This window comes from Talpa europaea (assembly GCF_964194135.1).
Source record: "Talpa europaea genome assembly, chromosome: 12".
In the NCBI taxonomy this organism is placed as follows: Eukaryota; Metazoa; Chordata; class Mammalia; order Eulipotyphla; family Talpidae; genus Talpa; species Talpa europaea.
Window position 1 is genome coordinate 8,328,802 of NC_140079.1, and position 21,927 is coordinate 8,350,728.

The window sequence follows — 21,927 nt, forward strand, 5'->3', positions numbered from 1 at the left end:
CTACCCAAAGAAAGATTGGGGCGTGGGGTAGGGGCCCCGGGAGTCCCCGCCCCCCCAGTGCGCGCGCGCGCCGGGTGGCGGGGACCGGGCCGGGGCACCGGGGTCCCCTCCTCCGAGCCGGGGCGCGGGCGGGGGGCGCGGCGCGGAAGGTCGCGCGAGCAGCGGCCGGGGCTCGGCGGCGCGGGCGGGCGGCGGGCCCCGCGCGGAGCCGCCTCCCTCCGGCGGGGCTCGGCCGGGAGCCGCGGGCAGAGCGGCCTTAAGGTGGCGCCGCCGCCCCCCCACGGCCCGCCCACCCCCACGTGCGCCCCTCCCCGCGGCCCGCGACGTCGGGGGCTGGGGCCGCGGGGCCCGCGCCTTCCCTGCGCCCGCCGGGACCCGAGGCGCGCGTGCAGCCCCCAACGTCGCCCCCACCCCCCTCCCGGGGAAGGGACGCGAGAAGCCGGGAATCAAATAAATACCCGCTGCCCGCCGCGGGGAGTCGCTTGGCGGGGAGTCGGGCACTTGGGGGTCAGAAATAGCTTTAGCCAAGCCCAGAGCAGCTGGAGGACGCGGCCTCCTCGAGCTGGCCGGGAAGCCTGTGCGCCAGGGGAAAGGGAAGAGGGGGTACAGCACCCACCTAAGACCCGGAGAGAAGGGGGAGCTGAGGGCAGAGCCAGCCCCCAGCCCCTCTGTGCCTCCGTTTTCTCATGTAAAAATGGCAAAGGCAATTTTTAAATGTGAAGGTACAGGTATGCAAACAGCACCCACCTGGCCTGGCACAGAGTAAACTTCCGGAGATGGGGATGGCGGCCCCACTGCCATCGCCAGCAGACTGGGCTGTCCCCTCTCCTAGACTATTGGCTCAGAGAAGACAGAAGTCCCTCCACTGAGCATGGGAAGGGAATGTAGCCCCCAGGCTGAGGTCTCGGTGAGGGCAGGACCCCATCCCCATGGGTCCTGGGTGTGGGTGAGCATTCTTCACACTCACCTGGGAGGTGGAACCTTTTTATTTCCTATTGCATATGAGAAACCTCAAGATTGTTAAGTCAATCAACAAACTGGCACTGAGAGCCCACTGTGGAACAGCCACTGTCTAGGCATCAGCGCCCAGCAGGGGACAAAACAAAAAAGGCTTTGCCCTGTGTTAATGTCTGTGTGCCTGTGTCAGCAGGTGAGTGATGGAAAGGGTGCAAAAGTCTCATCAAGCTTAAGGCATTATTTTTCAGAACAGGTACTGACTGAGCATCTACTCTATGGCAGGAATGCTTCCAGAACCAGGAATACAAGGGCAGATGGAGGAGAAGAGACCCCTGCCTCCTCTGCCTTTGGAAGGGGGGGGGTTGTGGGAGGGTACAAGGTAAGACCACAACTTAGCGGTTATGGAATTATTTGTGTGTAAAGTAAGAGTTTAGGGAGCATTATTACAGATTAACAAGAGGAAACCTATTTATCTGGGATGTCTGAGAGAGGTTTATGTTAACACTGGAGAAGAAATCTGAAGGATTAAGGTAGGGAGCCACAGGAAGATGGAGGAAAGAGATCCTGAGGGAGGGAGGTTGAAGGGGGTGATCCATGGCTCCCTATTGCCATCAAAATACAACCCAAGTTCTCCCTCTTGCCATAAGCCTTGTACACATCCCACCCACCCTCCCTTCCGGATCCCAACCTCCCCTCACTTACCCTGACTCTCTCAGCTCCAGCCAAACCAGCCTCCTGCCGTTCCTCCAATAGCCCATCCAGTCACAGGGCCTTTGCACGTGCTGGCCGGCTCTTCCCTGGCTTCTCATCATTCAGGCCTCAGCTCACTTCCTCAGGAAGACCCCTCAGGTCACCTGTTTAAAGGACACAACTTGTCCCCCACCCGCTCCCCCAGTTATTGGCAAACACCATATCCTATTCTTTCTCCTTCCCGCTCCTATCACTGTTTGTGTGTCTGTAGGTTATTCTGTTTTCTTATTTGTGTCCCTCACCAGCCTGCGTAAGGGTAGTCTGCCTTGGTCCCTGCAGAGCCTGGCACACAGTAAGTGCTCAATAAATGAATATACAGCGGGTGAGAAGAAACAGCAGATGCAGTTAGAGCCAGAAGCCACACTCCTACTGCAAAGTCCTAAGCAACAAGGAGTTCCACAATTCCACAATGCCAAGATTCTAGGTTCTTGGGGGTCTTGTCTTTTTTTTTTTTTTTTTTTTTTTTGTGGGACCCTTGCAGGAGGCCAGGGAACTAACCGGCACTGCAGAGGCTGTGGGCAGCCTCGCAGTGCAGCGCTCAACTGCTGCGCCACCAGGGGAGGCCCATTGGGGTTTTTTTCTAAGAGGTGTCCTTCTCCCCTAGGAAGACAACATCTCCCCTGCCTAGAACCCAAGTCCAAATGGTGACACCCCCCCCCCTACTCCTTCCCAAGCTGTAACTTCTCTTGGGACTTCTCTTGCCAAAAGCCCTCAATCTCCTCAAGTGTGAGGGCCCTATTTGACCCTCATCTCTCCGTTCTGTCCACAGTGGCCTTTCCTGCCCCTTGTCCCCAGGCGCCCTTGAGGTGGCCTGCTTCTTCTCTGAGAACTGCTCTCTTCACTTTGCCTTATCACCTAAATGTCACCTTGGCCTGCATCTCTGACTCCCCGAGCTCAGAGTCACCACCTCTTCTTGAGGCTTCATGAAGGTGGCTCCAAGCTGGCTTCACCCCATCCCTACCCTAAAACCCAGTCCTGTGAGTGTGGCCACCAACTGGGCATCACCCCTGAAGTCCCTCAGGCCACTAGACTCAGGATCTCCCCCAAACCTGTTCATCACCTTGTCAGGCTCCACAATCCACCCTGATCCCCAAGACAGAGAGCATCAGCCTCTTCCCTCCCTTTCACCTGCGAAGCACCCTGTTTCCCACCCTCTACCCCCTTCCACTAGCCCTTCATCCTCTCCCATTTGGATCTCCAGCCACCTCCCTCCTCTAAGCAGCCTTCACTCTTCTGACCTTTCATTTAAATCGGACTCTCCTTCACTTAAAACCCTCCTGAGGCTCCCTATTACCCTCAGGACAAATTCCCAATTCTGTAGCAGCCACAAAGCCACATTACCTAATCTGAATTCTTTCCCACCTCTGAGTCTTTGCCTCCTGATGTTATCTCTTCCTGGGATTCCCTCCCATTCCTTTTTGCCTGGAGAAAGCCCAGGCCCAGCCCCAAAAGCACAGTCTCCAGGCATCTCCACCAAATGGCCAAATGGCATCTCCCCCAGCCTTCCCCTTCACACACACAAGGAACCCAGGCTGCCTAATGTTGGTGTAGTAGAAGTGGATATTTATTCTAGAACCACCTCCTCATACTGGAAGATGCTAGGGCCCTAGAGAGCACCCAAGTCTTTCAGGGGGGACAGACGAGGCAGGGTGGGTTCCCAGGACGTGAGGGGGAAAGACAGGGACAGTGCACAGACTCCCTGGCCTACCCACAAATACCAGGACAGAGGGAGTGCCCAGGGCTGAAGGGACCCAGCTTCGGCAGTGGGGTGAAGCCTGGTGCACGCAGAGGAGGCTTCCTGGAGGAGGGAACTTTACCCACCAGCGTTTTGATCCCTCAGTCAGGCACATTCCACAGGGGAGGGTAAATACAGGTTGTGGATTGCCTGAGAAGCCACAAGGCCACACACACCACAGGCCCTCTCTCCCTGTGTGTGATCTGCCAGGAAGGAGGTATTTTGCCCTGAACTGCAGCGACCCTGGGTTGGGGAGCAGCTTTTGGGATTTGGGGCGGCTCAGCTGAGGGCAGACGGTGAGGTGGGGGGTTCCTAGACAGTTTATTACTCCGCAACTCGCTGAAATGCCACATCCGGCCAGAGCAGGAGGCAGAGAAAGTCAGCCAGGGCGGTCTCCCCAAACTTCGCGCTGCGAGGAGGGGGGGGGGTCGCCCCGCGACGTCTGCTGTGGGACGCCCCGCCTCGAGGCTCGGTCTCAGTTTCCCCATCTGCGAAAGTCATGGTGGAAGCTGCAGAGCGAGGGAAGGGGCGAGCTTTCGCGCCCTCCCCTCCTGCTCTTCAGAAGGTTCCAGCTTTTATGATGTGGATGTGGGTTTTGTTTTTGTTGTTGTTTTTAAGCTGAGAAGCAGCGCTGGGACCCCGGATTGCTCAGACCACCTTAAATCAGCCCCGCCGCCCCAGCTACTGTGGAAATTCCTTTCTCCGCGGTGGTTGGTCGGCCTCGCCAGCCAATCGGTCCGCGGCGCTCCCACATGGGTCCGTGACGCCACAGCAGGCCCTGCCCAATGGGGAGCGAGGGCTCGGCAGCCAATGGCAGCGGGCACCAGGATGGGGCTGGCCAATCGGAAGGCGGCGGGGCGCTCCCGGCGGGGTGCGGCGCGTGTGCTCCCGCTTCCCGAGCGGAGCTGCGCCCCTCGTGGATGCCTGGTCCCGGCCAGGCTTAGGGGGGCGGGGTACGATCAGCCCAGAACCGGGAGAAGCGAGCGAGCTCCCCCCTAGGCGTGGCGGGTCTCCCCTTGAAATCATGCCCAGCGCACGCCCCAGCCCGGCCAGCCGGGGGGCGGCCTACGTGCCCGTCGCCCTGTTTCGCTGACGGGGAAACCGAGCGTCGCCGTGCCGGGCTTCCCGGGGAGGAGCGAGGCTCCGAGAACCGCGCAGTGTGGCTTCCAGTCCGTGGGGCGAGGGGTGGGCCTGGGCACGGTCGAGGGGTGGGGTGGCCAGTCCCAGTACTTCGCTTTCCCGGACCGCAAGCCCGGGCGGCGAGGCGGGCGGCTTTCTCGGAAAGACTACGATTCCCAGAAGCGCCCGCGCGGCGCCTCCCGGGCTGTCAATCAAAGTAACGTGGGTCCTCTGCGACCCGCGCTCCCCCGCCCGCCGCCCGGCTCCTGCCAGCTCCCGCTCCCTTCCCGCCGGCTCCGGGCCCGGCGCGGTATAATTACAGCCCATTGATCCGACCCGGGCCGGGAAAGCGGCTCCCTCGGGGAGGCCAAGCCTTTGGCTTCCGACATCGCCAACCTCTGCTACCCCCCCCCCCCCCGCCCCAGCAGAACTGCTGGGCCACCGGCCAGGCCTGTCCCTTCTGGTCGGCTGGCTGGGGCTTGCGGGTGACCTCTGAGCCTCGGTTCCCCGCCAGGTTGACGGGGAGCCCTCCCTGTAGAAAAATTACACACGCCTTTCTTTCCGCCCAGGAACATGGGGAGCCCTCCATCCATATTCCAGCACAGCCTCCCATCTCCCCGCATGACCTTGAGACTTGAGTCCTCTTTCGGCCTCAGTTTACTCACCTGTATAGCGAGATAGTTGGACAAGCCTTCTTTATGAAACCTGTGCTCTTTGTTGTCCCGCTGGTAAGTAGCCAGAACTTGGCCCTGCTGAGGACTCACGAAGGGGTTCTCAAGTCCCCACCTGGGGTAAGGTGGGGGTACCAGAAACAAGCAGAACTCTCAGCCCCTTGTGGTCAAGGCCAGCGGCAGAGGGAAGGATCAGCGCTGGGCATGGTGCCAGGGCCAGCAGTGAGGGCTCTGCTTGGTCAGTTGGAGCAGCTTCCTTGATGTCGGGGAGTATTTAAGCTAGGGTTTTGCAGAATGAGGAAGAGTGCCTCATCTGAGCAGTGCATTGTTATCATCCTGACCCAAAGTGAAGAGGAAGAAGGGGACAGAGGAAAGCGACCCCCTGGGCTTCAGGAGCAGAGCTCTGACCCCTAGTTTTGTTGAGGAAATCTCTGAATATTCCCAGGCTGTGAAATGGGGAGGTGGACACACCGGTGGACTGTAAAGCACCTCTGGCTACTTTCAGGTGGGTCTATGAAGTCCGGTTGAAATAGGTTCTGGCCAACCTGGTCAGGGATCCAGGAGCTGAGTGCAGGAGGCACTAGGATTGGCTGAGGGCTCAGAACTGTATCCTCCTCAGACCCCACCACCCCTGGGCCAGGGCAGGAAAGAATTCATAGTAAATGCTCAACAAGGAGTAATCATTTGCCCTCCCACTAGGCCCCAAAGGGTCCTTCTTTCCCCACCAGAGCTGACATCACAGCTGGTTATGCGCTGAACTTTATTCCCCCTGTACATCTTTGCTCACCTATTAAATGTGAATCAGGTCCTGCCTTATCTCTGCTCAAGAACCTTTCATAGCTCCCCATGGTCAGAATAAATCCAAACTCCCCATTTCTGCCTACATGATCTGACCCGCCCCCCTCCCTTCCACACCTCCTCTCTGTGACCTTCCCTCACCTTTCTCCAACCACTTGGGTCTCCATGTGCCAGATACAGGACCTTTGCAAGGGCTGTTTCTTTTCCTGGACCATGGCTCGCTCTTCTCTTCCTTCTAGTCTTGGGTCAAACATCAGACCCTGGCTAGGCCCTATCCGGCCAGCCTGATTATAGTTGCCTCCTATCTCCCTCCATGCATGGCTGGCCTCTCCATTTCATCTTCTCCAGAAACCTCATCACTCAAAGAACTGTTTATTTGCTTATGTGTTTATGGCCAGGCCAGGGAACACAATGTTAGGAGACTAAAGGGGGGCCTGAAAGAGGGCAGAGCCTTGCCTAGGGCTCCTGACAACCTGCCCAGGACTAACCCAGCCTCCAGAGTCAGCTCCATCCTGAAGTCACGCTACCCTTGTAGGCCTGGGTTCAAATCCCACCTCGGCAGTTATGTCAGGGTGATTCTGTCAAATGGGAGCAATGATGGAAATTTCTTCATTCCATTGTCAAAGTAGGAAATAGCTCAGTAGATGATCTGTCCTTAGCAATATATTACTATTACAAGTGTGCAGGGTCAGCTGGTGCATGGGGTATAGAGAGCAGGGTTGGAGTTGGCGCTAAATAAGTACCTTTACTTCCAATCCCTGGGATATCTTGACCACTATGACTTTTTTCCTAGCTCCCCACACTATCCAAGCCTCCTCTATTCCAAGTACCGGGCTCAACCAAGTATCATCCTGCCTCCTAGCATCCCTGGAAACACTGCCTCCATCTCTCGCCTGGGGGGCTCCTTGCAGGACCTCAGACTCACCCAGCCCTCAATGGGCACTGCAAGAAGCCACCTTGACACCCAACCTGAATCTTACTCTTCCAACTTCCCGGTTTGCTATGAGAACTTTTATCCTGTGTAGGCCTTAGTTTGCTCATCTGGAAAATGGGCTAGCCCTAGATAGTGGTGCCGCTTGCCATTCTTCCTAGACTGGCTGGTTTATTCAGTTTGCCTTGAATTTGATGCTCAGTGGGCTCAGCAAAGTAGGGACTGGGAATCTGCGATAGTGGAATAGGCAGTCCTGCCTTCACGCTTTTGCCCTGGAGGATTCCTCTGCCTGGAATACCCTCCCTTGCCCCCCACCACATCTCTGTGTGGCTGGTTCCTTCTGTCATCAGAGTCTCAGCGCAACTGTCAACTCTTCAAAGGGGCCTCCCTTTTCCTTGATAAGTAGCTCCCTGTCACTCCCCATCTCCTGCCCCAGCTGGATTTTTCTTCCCAGCACTTGACTGTTCTCGGAAATTATCCTATTTGCTGGTTTATTTGTTGTCCATCTTCCCCAGGATGCTGTGGGCACCAGGAGAGCAGAGAGAAACCCTGTCTGCTTCCCTAGTGCCCACTCCCCAGGTTGGCACACAACAGGCTCCGGTAAAGACTGCCCTTAAGAATGAAAGTTCTGCTGCTCCGCCAACCTTGTTTTTCCTTCCCTCAGTCTGGTTGTGTTTTGGGAATGGGGTGAAAAGGGGGAGTGGCCAGGCCCAGAGATGCCTAGGGACCAACATCAAGGTCACACAGGGCCCTGCTGGGGGTGGGCCAGGGGTGGGGGCTTGGGGGGGTGACTAAGCCCTCTGGGCCTGCCCTGGCACAGAGCCAGGTGCCGCCCCCTCCTCTGTTGGGCAGCTTGGGAACCCACCATTAAGCACGCAGGCCCGGCCCTGTGCGTTCCCCAACAGGTCTGGTCAGGCCCAGCAGGGACGGGAGCGCGGGCACCGCCCCTCCCGGGCCAGGATCCGGGAGTCTGAGGGGAAGGGAAGGAGGAAACGGAGGGACAAAGGGGTAGGAGGTGGAGAGGGGGATGGGGCGGAGGAGGAAGGGGCGGAAGGGGAGGGGGACCGGAGGGTCAAGGGCGGGGAGGAGAGGCAGGCTTCCAGGCCTGGCTGGCGCCCAGCTACCGAGGGTACGGAGGCGTGCGGGGTGGGGGTGATGGGGGTGGGGACAGAGGCTTTTGAAGGGAGGGGGAGGCAGGGAGGGAGACACAGCGGGATGCAGATGGGAGAGATCTAGAGTGAGCCGAGATCATCTAGAAAGACCTATAAGAATGGGGAGAAACAGAAGAGACAGGAGGGGCAGAATGGAAAGAGAGAACCAGGGGCAGGGACAGAGACTCAACTGGAGGTAGAGGGTCTGGAGACAGAGAAGGGCAGAGGCGGGGAGAGACCCTCAGGGGGCATCCTGGACCCTCAGGGCAAAGGGTTGGGGGGTGGATGCAGCACCCTCCCTCCTACAGCTCCTAATAACAGAGTCTAAACAAGATGCCAGCCCCCCAGCCCCTCCCTCCCTCTCCCCTCCTGCTGCATCTTGCTCCTGGTGTCCTGTGTCCCCTGCCCTGCTCAAGTACCTCCTGGCTCTCAGTGGCTCAGACCCCTCCTCTGCCACATCTCCCCTTCTCCCGATCATCACTGAACACCCACTGCGTACCAGACACAGCCCTAAGCCCTAGGGATCTCCAAGTGACCAAAAGGACCAAATCTCCGGTCACCAGGGCACAGGGGGGAGGAGGGCAGAGAACAAAGGGGGTGTTTGTAGACTTAAGTTGTGTGTACAATCAAGGCTGTGAAGATAAAGCCAGCAGAAGGGGGACTGGGGATGACGACTGCAGGGACAGTGTGTCCAAGCAGAGAGAAAGTCCCTGTGATGCCAGGTACTTGGTCACCCTCCAAGTGCCTTCCAGGGCATCTGAAAGAGGCCAGGAGTGGTTGGGATGAAGGCCTGGAGCAAGGGGAGTGCTGCAGGGCTGTAGGAACAGTCTCCCCTCAGCCCATGCTCCGGCTGCACCCTGACCCCACCTGGCACCCTCCAGGTCCTCCTGCCACTCTGCACCCCTCCCCCAGCTTCTCTGGAATGGCTAAGGGCCTGGACCCTATGTTAAGTGCCAGAATCTGGTTCTGGGGTCTCTGGTGCCCTTTGAGGAAACACTGAGTCTCAGGCCTCAGTTTCCTCATCTGTAAAGTGGTTGCCCCTCGCAGGCATTTTCAGGAATGAATTGAGAGATGAGGTTAAATCCCTGAGCTAAGACCTGGCCTAAATGTCCAGTGAATGGCAGCTGCTCGGTTCCTGCATCTTTGTGATTTGCTGGTCTTTCCTGATTCTGGTCGCTCCTAGTGGGGCAGAGTTCCCCCCACACCCCACCTAGACCTGGACAATGTCCAGCCCTTCCCCGCCTCCCCCCCAGTTCTCCTGTCTGCACCCTGACAAGCAAGTGAGACCATTTTGAGAAGCTGGGTCAGCTTTTTGTTTCCCCTCCAAGACCACAGTTAGGCCAAACTCAGTGACCCCCGAGGAAGGAGGAAGACAGGTAAGTGCGTCAGGCAGCAGGGCAGCCAGCCGGCCTGCGCGTGTCCAGCGCGGCGCAGCTACTCCTCAGGGCGGCCGGGAGGGTGCTCCTCTCCCTGCCGGGAGCCCGTAGGCTGCTCCTGCTGGATCCTAGAGGCCAAACAGGAGGAGGATGTGGGCTCTGGGGACACTGGGTGCTCTCAGACCCAGAGGTTCTGCTCTTCGGGGGGTGGGGGGGGGTGGGGATAGGCAAGGGTCAGTCTTGAGTCACTCGAGCCCGGAGCCCATCAGAATCCGGGTGGGAAGGGGAAGGGGAAACGGGCTCGGAGAGCACCAGGCCGAGCCTCACCCGCGGCTCCTGCCAGGAAGGACCCTTAGGAAGGGGGGAGGGGAGAGGGACGGGGCGGGGCCTTCCAGAAGTCGCCGGGAGGGACGGAGTCTGAGAGGGGGCGGGGTGCACTGAAGGGATGAGCTCACCCCATTCCCAGGGCTCCCCTCCAATCCTGGGCCCCGGGAGCCGGGAGCCTCCCTCGCCCTCCCCTTCGCCTGCTCCTCCCTCAGCCCCTTCCTGCAGCTCCTCTGCCCCTCCCCTCCCCCGCCCCGCCCCCTCCCGCCGGTCTCCGCCCCTCCCCCTCCGCCCTCCCCTCCCCTCTCCCCTCCCCTCTGCTGTCTCCCCTCCCCGTCCATCTTTTCCTCCTTTCTTCCTCCTCCCTTTTTCTTCCCCGACCCTCCCCCTCCCCTCAGTTCTCCTCCCTCTCGCGCCCTCCCCCTCCCCTGCGCAGCCCCTCCCCCACGCCGTCCTCGCCCTCCCCGCCCCTCCTCCTCGCCCTCCTCCCCCCGCCCCCCGCCTCCTTCCACGTCTCCCCCTCCCTCCTCCCGCCTCATTAGGCGCGGCCGCGGCGCGGGGCCCATTAGCGGATCAATTAGCCGAGGTCGCCGGCGGCGCGGTCGTTAAGCGCGGGGCGGCCGCGGCAGGGGGGGGAGGGCGGGGGCTCCGGGCCCGCAGCGCCCGCCCCGCGCGGCTCCCTCGCCCGCCCGCGTCTCCCGCCCCGCCCCAAGCCCTGGGGGGACCCGCCCCCTCCTCCCAGCGGGAGGCCCCAGGTCCCAGACCTGTCTGTGCTCGGGGGAGACACCCCTCCTGCGTAGGAGCCCCCCGGTAGGGAGTGACACCCCTCAACACACGCACACACACCCCCACATGCGCGCAGGGTCTGCCAGCAGCATCCGTGGTGCTGACACTTCACCATGGCCACTGCGCTCCTCCGGCCCTTCTGCTGATTCTCACTACAATTTCCCCCAAACTAAAATGAGACTGGGGACTTCAGCCTCCTCGGATCACCCCTTAGGGTCGGGGGAGTGATCTGCCCGGTCTGCCCCATCACATTCATCTTTGAGGTCCTTCTGTGCACACATTTCAGAATGCAGCCAGCGCTCCCCATGGCGTCTCTGCCCGGCGCTCCTGTTGCAGCTGCTGACACATTTCATAGGCTCCTTATTTATCCATTACCCCGGCCAGAAAACAGGGATTTATGTCAGTTTTGTTCCCTGTCTCTGGAGCTCATAGCAGTATCTCAATGAATGAATGAATGACTGCAGAGCCAGGTTCTCCAAAAACACTTTCCACTTCTGTAATTATACCCATTTTACAGAAAGGGAAGTCAAAACGGCGGTGGTGGAGCCTCTTCTCTAGATCCCTGGCTGCTGAGGGAGTGTGCTGGTATTTACACTCAACCTGGAGACCCCATGCCTCGGATCATGGTGGGGCGCATTGATAACCCTTGCGCATTGATAACCGAGGCCTTGGCCCAAGCACCAGTTAGTGCAGGACAGGGTGGGGGATAAGGGATGTCATAGGACCCTGCTTTCCGGACGGGATCAGGGAGGCCTTCAGAAAAGTGACTTTTAGGAATGTGAGAGGATTAGACTGTTGAGAGGGAGGAACAGAGGACACTGCTCCAGGCAGAGGGAACAGCATTGCAAAGGGCTCAGGGCAAGAAACAGCAAGACATTGCAACCTGCGGAGGAGGAGGGACTATTAGAGGGGAGGCTGGCAGGACCGGCCCTGCCGGGACTCCTGGCCAGGGTGAGGTATGAAGAATTTATTTCAAGGGCCAAGGGGGCCAAAGAGAAGCCATTCTTTCATCACTGTTTTACTTGTGAAATACAGCCCAGGAGAGCACATCCAGTGTAGACGAATGGTTCTATGAATAATTCCAAAGTGAACTCAGCCACTCACTCAGCCCTCAGTTGCGAGACAAAACAGCCCAATGGGAAGACCCTTAGCCCTTCCCCCCAAGGGTGAACTCAGGTCAGTTGGCCCTGTTTTAGTTCTTTGTATACATGGAATCAGTGAGTATTCACTCTGTTTCACAGTCTTGGGTCCCACAACCACAAGAGGGTTAGCTGGTTTCTTCACTTGTGCGGCTGTCAGAGTGCAATGACACAAACTCAGACGGCACAGCCACACTCAGGCTACCTGGTGTATGTGGCTGTCTCTGCGGCCTGTCGTTGACCAGAATGTCACAAAGCAACACGTGTGTGCGCAGAAGGCACGGCGGTGAGCGTGGCAGTTCGTCCTTTTTCAGTTCTGCATTGTATTCCGTAACCAGCAGGTCAGGCTTATCTGTTCTTTCCTTGACAGCCAGTAGTTCCACCTTAGGGCGGTGGTGACTAAGTGCTCTGGCTCTGAACATGAACACAAACTCTTGTTGGAGACTTTTTGGCACACTCAAGTGGCATGTCGGTTGGGGTACAGAGCCACGTACCAAATAGTCTTCCCAAGTAGATGAACAACTTACACCCCCAAGTGGCAAAGGTGAGTCTGGATTTTTTTTTTTTAATAGAGGCATGTTTTATTTGTTTATTTATTTGTTTGTTTTGTTTTTGTTTATACATGCACTGGGTACAGTCAGAAGCGGGGGAGGGTGAGAGAATTCACCAGAGCCAGAGCGGGGAGCAGAGCAGGCAGAAGGACCGAAGCACACTGCTGAGGGGAGCAGCGGGCGGCAGGAGAGGTCTGCGCGCCATGTGGGACCCTCCTCCGGTGGCTGGGGAACAGCCGGGGATCGAACCGGCGCCACAGAGGCCGCGGACAGCTTCGCAACCCAGCGCTCAACCGCTGCACCACCGGGGAGGCCTGAGTCTGGATTTTTGACACAGAATAAATGCTGAGCAGGGCCTGGCCCCACCACACAGGCCTTTCAGAAGTGCTCTGGTTCCAGTGCAGGGGAGGGGGGAGGGCATCAGGAACCTGGGCTGATCCTCTAATGCAGCCTCCACCTCCTTTTTCTTCCCTAAGGGACCTGTCCCCCCCCCCCCCCCCCCCCCGCCCAGGTCAGCTGTCTGTCGCACCCCTTCCCTGCCTGCGTCCTTGCCTTCCATGGGAACCCCAAACTGGGAAGCCAGGTGAGTTTCTCTTGCTTCAGAAGTTCCGTGGGTGGTCCTAGCTTCCCAGGGGTGTAAGTCCTCTGCCAGGTAGCCCTTGTAAAGCCTGGATGCCACCCCTTTAGCTGGATGGGCAGCCTGAGGCCTTGACCCAAGCACCAGAATCCACTGGACCTCTTTGCCTTTTGGCTCTCTGCAGGGCGGTCCACTTGGGTGCCGGGAGGGCTTCGAGCTGTCCCCTGGAGTCGAGATTCAGAGGCGGGTCTGTGCACTGACCTGAGGAAAGGGTCTATGTGTGGGTACCCTCGGGGCAGGACTCTGCGGTCTCAGCATCCTGGAAGGAACTAGACTGTCAGCTAGGAGACCCCTGACCTGGCTTCAGAAGCCAGCTCTGCCCTCAGCAGTGAGCGCCGTGGCCCACCTGTTGACACGGGCCAGCTGGCTCTCCAGCCCTCCAGCCGCCTACATGACCTGCAGCCTCTGGTCGACCTCTCAGGGCTCTGCGGCAGGTTTGGGGGGGAAAAACATTTACCAGCTGGACTCACCTAGCACTCCAGTGCCCTGCCCATAACAGAGGAGGGGGGCTCAGACATGAAGGAAACCCCCTCCTTTCCTGGGAAGGGGGGCACCGCGGGCAGCCCGCAACACAAAGGCAGGAACACAGCAACCAACCTTCTCACATCTTTATTTGAAAGGCACAGCTAAGCCCACCCTCGATACAGCATTTTTCACTTCTCTCTGCAGAGATCAAACGACTGAACACAACAAAAGCTGACAGTCTAAAAGGCTATATACAGACACAGGTGTGGGTGTTGCTTTTTTTTTTTTTTAAACATTTTTCTGTCTCTTTTTAATATCCCCTTTCTTAAAAGACAAGCTAGTATACTGGAAAAAGGAAAAAAACAAAAACCAAGACAACTTGAGTACCCTCATCTTTATTTGGGAAGGGGATAAAGGGGGTGTTGGGTTACCCGCCCCCACCCTGCTCACCCCAGCTAAGCTAGCTTCCCTTGGCCCCCTCTGTCGAGAGGATTGGGTGGGTGTCTGGAGCTTGCAGAGGTGAGTAGGTGGCGGGGCAGGGGGAGGCTTGGGGTGCCCAGGGCGGGGAGGGGCAGCTAGCATTGTGTTTGCATGCAGTGCCAGGGCGGGAGGCTGGGGCGTGTGCCCGGAAGGGGCCCGGACAGCAGACTGTCAGTTACATGTGTGCGAACAGGGAAGTGCAGGGGAGTTAGATTTCTTGAGGTTTTGCTCCCTTCTGTCTTGGCCTCCCATGTGTGCCTCCAGGCCTCATCTTGCCTCACCTGTGGTACAAGCAGGTGTTCACCCATTCAGGCTGCAGGGGAAGAGGAGGGGGAGGGGGAGTGAGGCCAGGAGTTGAGGGGGCAGGAGTAAAGCTAGGGGGTGGCACACAAGCAGGGCCCCAGCAGGCGGCTACCATAAATACTACCGGAGTTAGCCAATCTGAGCTATACTGTGTGTGGCGCTGAACGTTCCTCTCTCCTGTCTCTGTCTCCCCGTGGTCCCCCCACCCGCCCCATCCCAACTGCCGGCTAATCCGACTTCTCGCCGTCATCCTCCTGGTGGGTGTCACCGTCGTGACCATTCTTGTCTTCCTTGGAGAGGTGGGCCTGGGAGCCCAGCGCAGACAGCGAGAGGAGGCCGGTGCCTGCACTGACCGCGGGCAGCGAAGGCGGCTGCAGCCCCACAGGTAGTGGGGTCAAGGGCAAGGCCAGAGCCTGCAGCTGGGACAGCTGGTGGGCTTGGAGCTGCTGCTGCAGGGCAGAAGGGTAGCATGACAGGCCTCGGGCCTGCCTGCCCACCCACCCACCAATCCCCCCCAGGGAACCCCAGCCCCTTCACCCCAGACATACTCGGATGATGGAGTTCAGCTCAGGAGCAGTGACCTGTTTAGCCCTCTCGATGGCTCCCAAGACCTGTTGCTGGTGCTGGAAGAGGGTGGGTGGAGACCAGGGTTAGTGAGTACTCTGATTTGGGTAGGGGGAGGGTGGCGCAGAGCCAGGGAGAATCCCCCTACCTATCTAATCTCCCATGGCTTCCCCCCCTCTCCAGATGACTCCTTTCACCAAGCCTCAGACTCTGCATCTGGAGAGTGGGGACAAGTGAAGATGTACAGAGGACCCAAAGAGGCTGTGTCAGACGCTTAGGAAAAGGCCTTTTGGGTGAATCAGAGACGTTCTAGGTCGTGTCTGATCTGATGCTGTGTGCAAAGAAAAGGGCAGCGCATAAGAGGCTGATGGGAAGTCCTGATCCTAAGAGCTCGACGCACTGTGTGTTGAAGCGTCTCTCCTTCCACAATCCGGGGAGGCCCAGTGAATTCTGGCTGGGCTGGGGGTTGAGTACCCCCAGGTTTGGGGCAATTTACACCCACAATACACACACTCCTCTCGCTGCATGTCTGTCTCTCCTGCCATCAGACTATAGAATCTGCCTATCTCCCTTTTTGCCTTGGCTACCAGGTAGCCATTGCCATAAAAGGAAAGCACGAGTCTAGGTCTGCAGGGCCCCAGGAGTCCTCCTTCTCTGGAGCTTTCACAGGCTCCTTCTGGAATTGTCTCTGGGCATGAGTGTCACCCAAAGGAACCGGAGACATGGGTTCAAGAGGAAATGAAGAATTAGCAGAGAGCAGGGCCTGGGATCAGCCAGGGTGAGGTGTGCAGAGAGTATCACGCCATAAGTCTTAGGATCCAAGGAAGAACTGGGTGCCTGGTTCCCCTGAGGGTGTGCCTGCATCTGGCCATGTGTGCCTGTGTCTCTGCTTGTGTTATCTGTATGCCAATGTCCACACTTCTATCTGTGTAGTGTGTCTTTGTGTGTTTGTACGTTCATGCCTCTGTGGGCCTGACCATGTGCACGTGTGTGCTGTATGTGTGCATATGTGTACTTCGCTTAACACACCCCTTCTCCCCAGCCCCAAGCGGCCCACAGATGAATTTCAGGAGGGTGAAAGATGAAAAACTCTTGGCGCAGTTGTCAGCACATCTGGCATTGTTTTACCAGTGAAAGGCCTTCCCTGGGCTGGGATTCCACAGCAGGTGAGGCCCCTCCCTCCATGGCCCTACTACTCTACTGGGGTTTTTCTAACCTTCTCAGGGTTCTTTGGCACAGGCCCACTGTGTCTGGGAGTGTCAGACGGGGGAGGCATATATCCTGGGGTGCCAGGTGGCTACAGTGGGGAGACCCTAGGGTAAGTTCATGACCTCTACCCCCACTCCCCATGGCCCCAGGGGTGCTGCTCACCTCTTGGGAAAGGTACGGTAGGACCTGGGCACAAATCCCATTCAGCCTCTTGACGATTTCAGCCTGGAACACAGACAATGGCGTTCCAGTCCCCGGCAGGCTGCAGGGGCAGGTGCAGCCCACACCAGGAGGCCCAGGGGTTCTGTCTAAGCGGGCTCTGCGGCTGGCACTTGACCCTTTAGCCAGCAGCGCAGAGGAAGGACGACATCCTAGCCCAGTCGCTCGGGGGCTGGGAGCCCGGGGAAGTTGATGCTGGGCCTGGCTAGGGAGTAGGTCTCCACGGGAGGAGGCCAGGAGGGTCAGTTGACATCCCTGATCAGGCTCCTTCAGGCACAGGACAGAGCAAGGCCAGATGCAATTGGGGGGACTGCAAGGGTGTGGGCACGTCACTGTCCCCAAATGTCACAAAGGAGACACACAGGCTAAGGGTGGCAGGTCCCAGGAAGGTCTCTGCCCTCTTCCTCAGGGAGAAAAATCTCCAAGGGAGGCCTGTGAAAGAACAGAGGGAGGGGTGCCCGGGAGGTAACAGGATAACAGGGCAGCCTTGGTGCTCAGCCAAGGGGTGGCTCCCACCTGTCTGGGGGTGCAGGAGGAGAAGAGTGGGAGGGGGCTGTACCTGCTTGTGCATCTCAATGTTCAAGCCGTAGGACATCTCGTAGTACTGCATGGGGAGGAGACAGAGAGAAAGAAGTGGGGGTGGGAAACATGGGGAGGGCTCAAGAGACAAAGACTCAAGAGGGAGGGAGATAAAGGGGGAGGGGGGCTTGAGAGAAACGCCCTCACCAGGAGCAGGGGTAGTTTTAGGGCCCCAGGCGTGGCCTGGCTCCCTGGTTTCTAGAATAATTATTGAGCCCCCTCCCCCGACACGCACACATTCCAAAACTCCTAATCTTTTATCTTTATGTGTCTTGTCTGCGGGTGGCCCCAGACTCCAGGGAAGTTTGCCTTCCTGGGTATAAATAATCCAAGATAAACAAAGCCTGCAGGGTCTGGCTCTGGGGCCAGCAACCCCCCTCCCCACGTCCTGCATCTGACCCTGCCCCCTCCCCTACTCCAAATCCTTCCTGGTTCTCCATCACCCCCAGGAGAAAAGCCTATTTATTTTCTTTTGGGCGCCTGGTTTCCCCTTCTTTTCCCAGCAAACTCCTACCCCTTCTTCAAAACCCCAACTGTAATTTCCCATTTAAGGCAGTCTTCCTCAGGAGGTCTCGCCCCTCTGGGCTCCCCCAGCCCCGTCACTTTCCCTGCCCCATTCCCCTGGACTGGGAGGGTCAGGGCCTGGTTCACTTCCCCACAGCCTGAGTGAGCTGTGGCAGGGGTTTTAGATGCAGAAGTCACCAGGTGGTAGGTATGAAATAGGGCAGGTGATGCTGGCAGCACCGACCAGCAGAGTATCAAATGGCATCCTCCCGCCCGGGGAACCTCAAGGAGGTCAGCCTCCCCTGTGCCCTTGGGGTCATGCTGCCAAGGCTCGGGCATGGAGGGGTTAAGTGTTGGGATGCCTAGATCGTGGGGGTGGGGGTGGGGGTGGGGGTGGGGGTGGGGGTGGATCCGGCTAGTCCCCCACACCCCACACGTCAGTTCCTGGCTCTGGCTTTCACAGCCGCTGCCTCCTCAGCTGCCAAGGACAGCCAGGGGACCTGGCGAGCCCAGGCTGCAGCCCGGTGGTTTGGCACCTCAGCCACTGCCTGGGCCGGCAGCCAGGCCAGCGCGGCAGACTCAGCCGAGCCCCTGGGGCCAGCTGGATGCAGAGTGGACCCTGCATCCTCGCACATCCCGGAGGAGGTAGCTGGGGGTCGGTAGCAGCTGCCTGTGGTGGAGGAGGGTCTGGGGCGCCCCCACCCGGGCCAACCCCACCAGACTGGCTCACCATCACGTAATGACGCTGCATTTCTGACTTCTCGCTGGCCAGTTTGTCACATTCCAGCTTCAGACTGTGGAAGAATAAGGGGACAGGATGTGGGGGCTGAGCCTTGCTCCCCATTTTGCATGGGACCCCCTAACTAGATGGGGGACAAACATCCTTGTTTGTGAAGAGGAGGTTCCTCAGGTATAAAATGGGGACGATGAAACCAGCCTCACAGATCTGATGGAAGACAAGGCCACACATAAAAAAAGAATTGGAGCAAACTCCCCCTTTCCTTGTCAGACAGGGATTCGAAGGACCTTTTACCAATCCCCGCAATGAGGTCAGTACTATTAGCGTCACTCTCATGTCACAGATGATGCAACGGATGCCCAGAGAGGTTGAGAAACTGGCTCAAGGTCACACAGTCAGGAAGCTGGCTTCTGAGGCCATGCTCTCAGCGCCTGCGGAAACCATCCAACAGGAAGGAAGGAAGGAAGAAATAGAAATTGCAAAGGACCGAGGGAGAGTGACGGGGGGCTGGCTGGCCGGGCTCTGGGCTGATTCGCGGAAGCCTCTCCAAGAGCGCCCACTCCTCTTGTTGGCCTTGACTTCACTAGGGGATAAAATTTCCCCTGTTGGGCAATGGAGATGGTGAGCCCCTTGCCTCTCTCAGGTTCCCCCGAGCAAGAAGAACGGCAAGCATTTCCCAAAGCCCCTCCATGAGGGCATGGGGGAGAGGCAGAACATGACAAAGCATTCACTGGGGAGCAAGTGGGCTGAAAGCGCAGCCTGCTGTTGCAATGTTGTGTGACCCTGGGCAAACACCTTTACCTCTCTGGGCCTAGATTTCTGCATCTGTTTAGTGCCAACCTCCCAGGGCACCGTGGAGTAAGAATGAAATGAATTAAGAAATGTTCTTAGAACTCTTGGCATACAGTAAGTGCCCCATAAATGGTTGTTGATCTTATAATCACTCTAAGCATCTGAGGTCTCATTGCTGGGCCATCCATGACTTGGATTCCCCCAGTTCAGAGGAGAGTCAAGGGGGGGGGTCACCCCAAGTTTGTTTTCTTCCATTCTCTTTAAAATGCACATTTGTTGTCATTAAAAATAATCAGGCCAAAAAAAAAAATAATAAAGCATTTTCAGGCAATTTTATTTTCCAAACCCTGGATTTTGGGACCTTCTTGAGGGCCTGGTAGATTGCATGTGTGCCCTCAACACAGAAGGACCCCTCCATGTATAACAGGAAATCCAGGTCCAAGGGTCTGGGAACCTCGAAGTTTTGAGAGGGGTCACACAGCACAGGGGCAGCCAAGCAGGCCCTAGGTCTCTGGGCTTACAGCCTCAGGTTCTCTGTAAGGTGGGCACAGGCCAGACTAGGAAGGAAGGAACTCCCCCACCCCCAAAGGCCAGGCCTGCAGGCAAATGGCCAAATCCTCCAATCACGGGCCACAACAAAGTTTCTGGGGCTTTGCCCATCAGCTGTCTGTGCCTCCGTTTCTTCACCTTTAATAGCAGACATAATTACAGGATAGCAAGAGAATGTATGTTCATAATTTAGCACATGGGATGTAACCCTAAAAGTCTGGATGTTTGGGGAGAAAAAAAAAAAAACCTGTCTACCTATTTATTACTTCCCCATTCTTTTCGGAGCCAACCCAGGATCCTTCCAAGAACACATCTCTGTGCGGGGGTAAACTGAATGCAGAGCGAGCCCAAGTTGCCCCCGGGGGGTGTGGACACAGACCCCTCCTCCGATTCCCAGCAAAGCCCTTTCTAGAGCAGTCACCGAGAATTCCTATTTCCAAGCCAAATACGACTGGGTGCAAACCTCAGTTTTGCCACTTCCTTGCTGTGTGTCCCTTGAGAAACCCCTAACCTCTCTGGGCTTAAGTCTCCACGTGTAAGAAGACAGTGCTAGTAGTCCCTTTCTCTTGGATCCCTGCGCAAGACCAAGCCGGCCCTCTGAAGTGTTTGAAAGTTAAATTCTGAAGGGACAACCACCCTTGAGAATCTTCTGGATACCAGGAGCCCTTTCCCCAAAACTAGGCCGAAAAATATGCACAAGGCTGCAGAATTTTCCTTGGGGCGGAGTGGGGGTTTGGGGAGGTGGCAGGCCCACACACCAACTCCAGCTGTGAGGAGCTGTTCTATCCCGAGGGGGTGGGCTGGGAGAGGAGTTCTGGAGGCCACAGCCTGCTCTAGGCAAACTGCTTCACTGTTGTGCCTCCGTCTGCCCATCTGTGCACTGTGGCTTTCTGGAGCCCATGAGGACAGGGCTGGCGGAGCGCAGAAGGGCGCCAGGCAAGCAGGAGGACACTAACTGGATTTTTTCAAGCAGGTTTCCAGTAGGGGCCATAATGCCAGCCTTGCCGCCTGTGCAGGGTCTCCGCCTTCTCCCCGTGCGGGGACCCAGACCCAGCTCACCTGTGGTACTGAGCCTGCAACAGCTGAAACTCGTCTTTGATGCGGTCACAGGAATCCGAGGTGGTGAATTTGAGTTGCTGGGGTAAGTGCGATGAGCCCTACGGGGAGGCGGCGGCCCAAGTCAGGACCAGGCGGGTCGGCGGCCCCCCCCTTCTCCCCCACCCCGCCCGGCCCGCCTCAGGCAGCCGCCGGCGCAGCTGCAGCGCCCCCCCTCCTGCCCCACTTCCTGGGCCCGTGTTTACAGCCCCTGGCGTGGTCCCCACCCTCGCTTCCTGCCCCCGCCTCTCTCGGGGACCCGAGGGGGTGGGGGCGCCCTAAGGCTCCCCGTCCCCCGCCACCCCCGCTGTGGGGGTGCGTTTTAAGGCCCGCCATTGATGGGGGCAGGGTGCGCCCTCTACCGCCCCTCCAAAACACCAGGAGGGGGTGCACATCCCAGGGCCCCAAGTGCCTGGAGGGGGAAGGCTTCCTAGAATACCCCTCCCTAAGTGGGGGGGGGAGGCCTCCCAGCAAAGTTCCTCTGGGGGAGGGGCCTCTCGGCACCTGAAATCCGGGGGGCCCCCACCCCAGGTTCTCTGAACCCTTCCTCCAGACCGCGCTCTTCCGGGAGGGTTGCGCCTCGGGTTTCTCTCTACTCCCAGGCCTCAAAGACTGCCAGGAGTTAGAGGTGCCTAGTGGGGCTCTCTGGGCGCCCCAGGCCCGAGGCCAAGGCCGCTCGAGGCCCTGCCTGACTCGGTGGCTGGGGCTGTGCAGGGCGCTGGGGGGACCTGGACTGGGAGCTGCTTGGGGGTGGGGGGGGGGCTCCGAATCCGGAAGCCGGGAGGGGGACCTGGAGCTACTTACTGGGGGTGCAGGGGAGCCCGGGAAGGTGGGGGGAAGTAGCGCTGGGCCCCGAGCTGGAGGGGACCGGGCCAGGAGTTGGGGGGAGGCGCCTAGAAAGGGGCTGGTGGGGGGCACGCAGGGCCCGGACTGGGGGGGGCGGAGGCGGGCTGGGAGCTGGCGAGGGGGTGCCGGGCGCAGACCGCAGGGAGGGGTGGCGCAGGGCCCCGAGCTGCGGGGTACGGTCCGGCCGGGAACTGGGGTGGGGGGGCGCCAGGCCCGGACTTGAGGGGTGCCGCTCGCGGACCCGGGGGCGCAGGGCCCGGCACTGGGGTGGGGGGCGCACGTAGACCTTGAGGGGGAGCACAGGGCCCCGACGGGGGGGCGCGGGGGCCGGATGGGGGGGGCCGGGCCGGGGGGGGGGGGAGGCCGCTGGCAGGCCCCGCTTACCGAATGCCTGCTTTGTGGAAACATCATGTCAGTCGCGGCGGGGGGCGCGGGTTGCGCCCCGGCTGTGCGCCCCGGCTCGGGCTGCTCCGGGCGCCGGGCGGCCGCGCCTTTGTCCCGGCGCCGATCGGCAGCTCCCGGGGACGCCGCCGCCGCGTCCCGCGCCCGGCCTCGCCCGCTTCCTGCGCCCCCTCCCCGCGCGCCCGGCCCGGCGCGCCCCGGGCCCCGCTTCCTGCGCGCCCGGCGCCCCTCCCCGCCCCTCCCGCCGCCCGCCTCC

At 58.9% G+C, this 21,927-nt stretch overlaps 1 protein-coding gene across 1 annotated transcript; it reads right to left on the reverse strand.

Annotated features, from left to right (window-relative positions):
• Positions 1-14,400: 14,400 nt before the first annotated feature.
• Positions 14,401-21,821, reverse strand: TLE5 (TLE family member 5, transcriptional modulator; the record flags this gene model as incomplete). The annotated part of the gene is made up of 7 exons (XM_084249041.1): positions 21,654-21,821; positions 20,388-20,485; positions 17,979-18,042; positions 16,725-16,769; positions 16,109-16,171; positions 14,722-14,796; positions 14,401-14,622 (listed from the first exon to the last, which is right to left on the reverse strand). Exons 1-7 carry the CDS (start codon positions 21,678-21,680, stop codon positions 14,401-14,403), a joined length of 594 nt encoding a protein of 197 aa, XP_084105167.1. The 5' UTR covers positions 21,681-21,821.
• Positions 21,822-21,927: the final 106 nt, after the last annotated feature.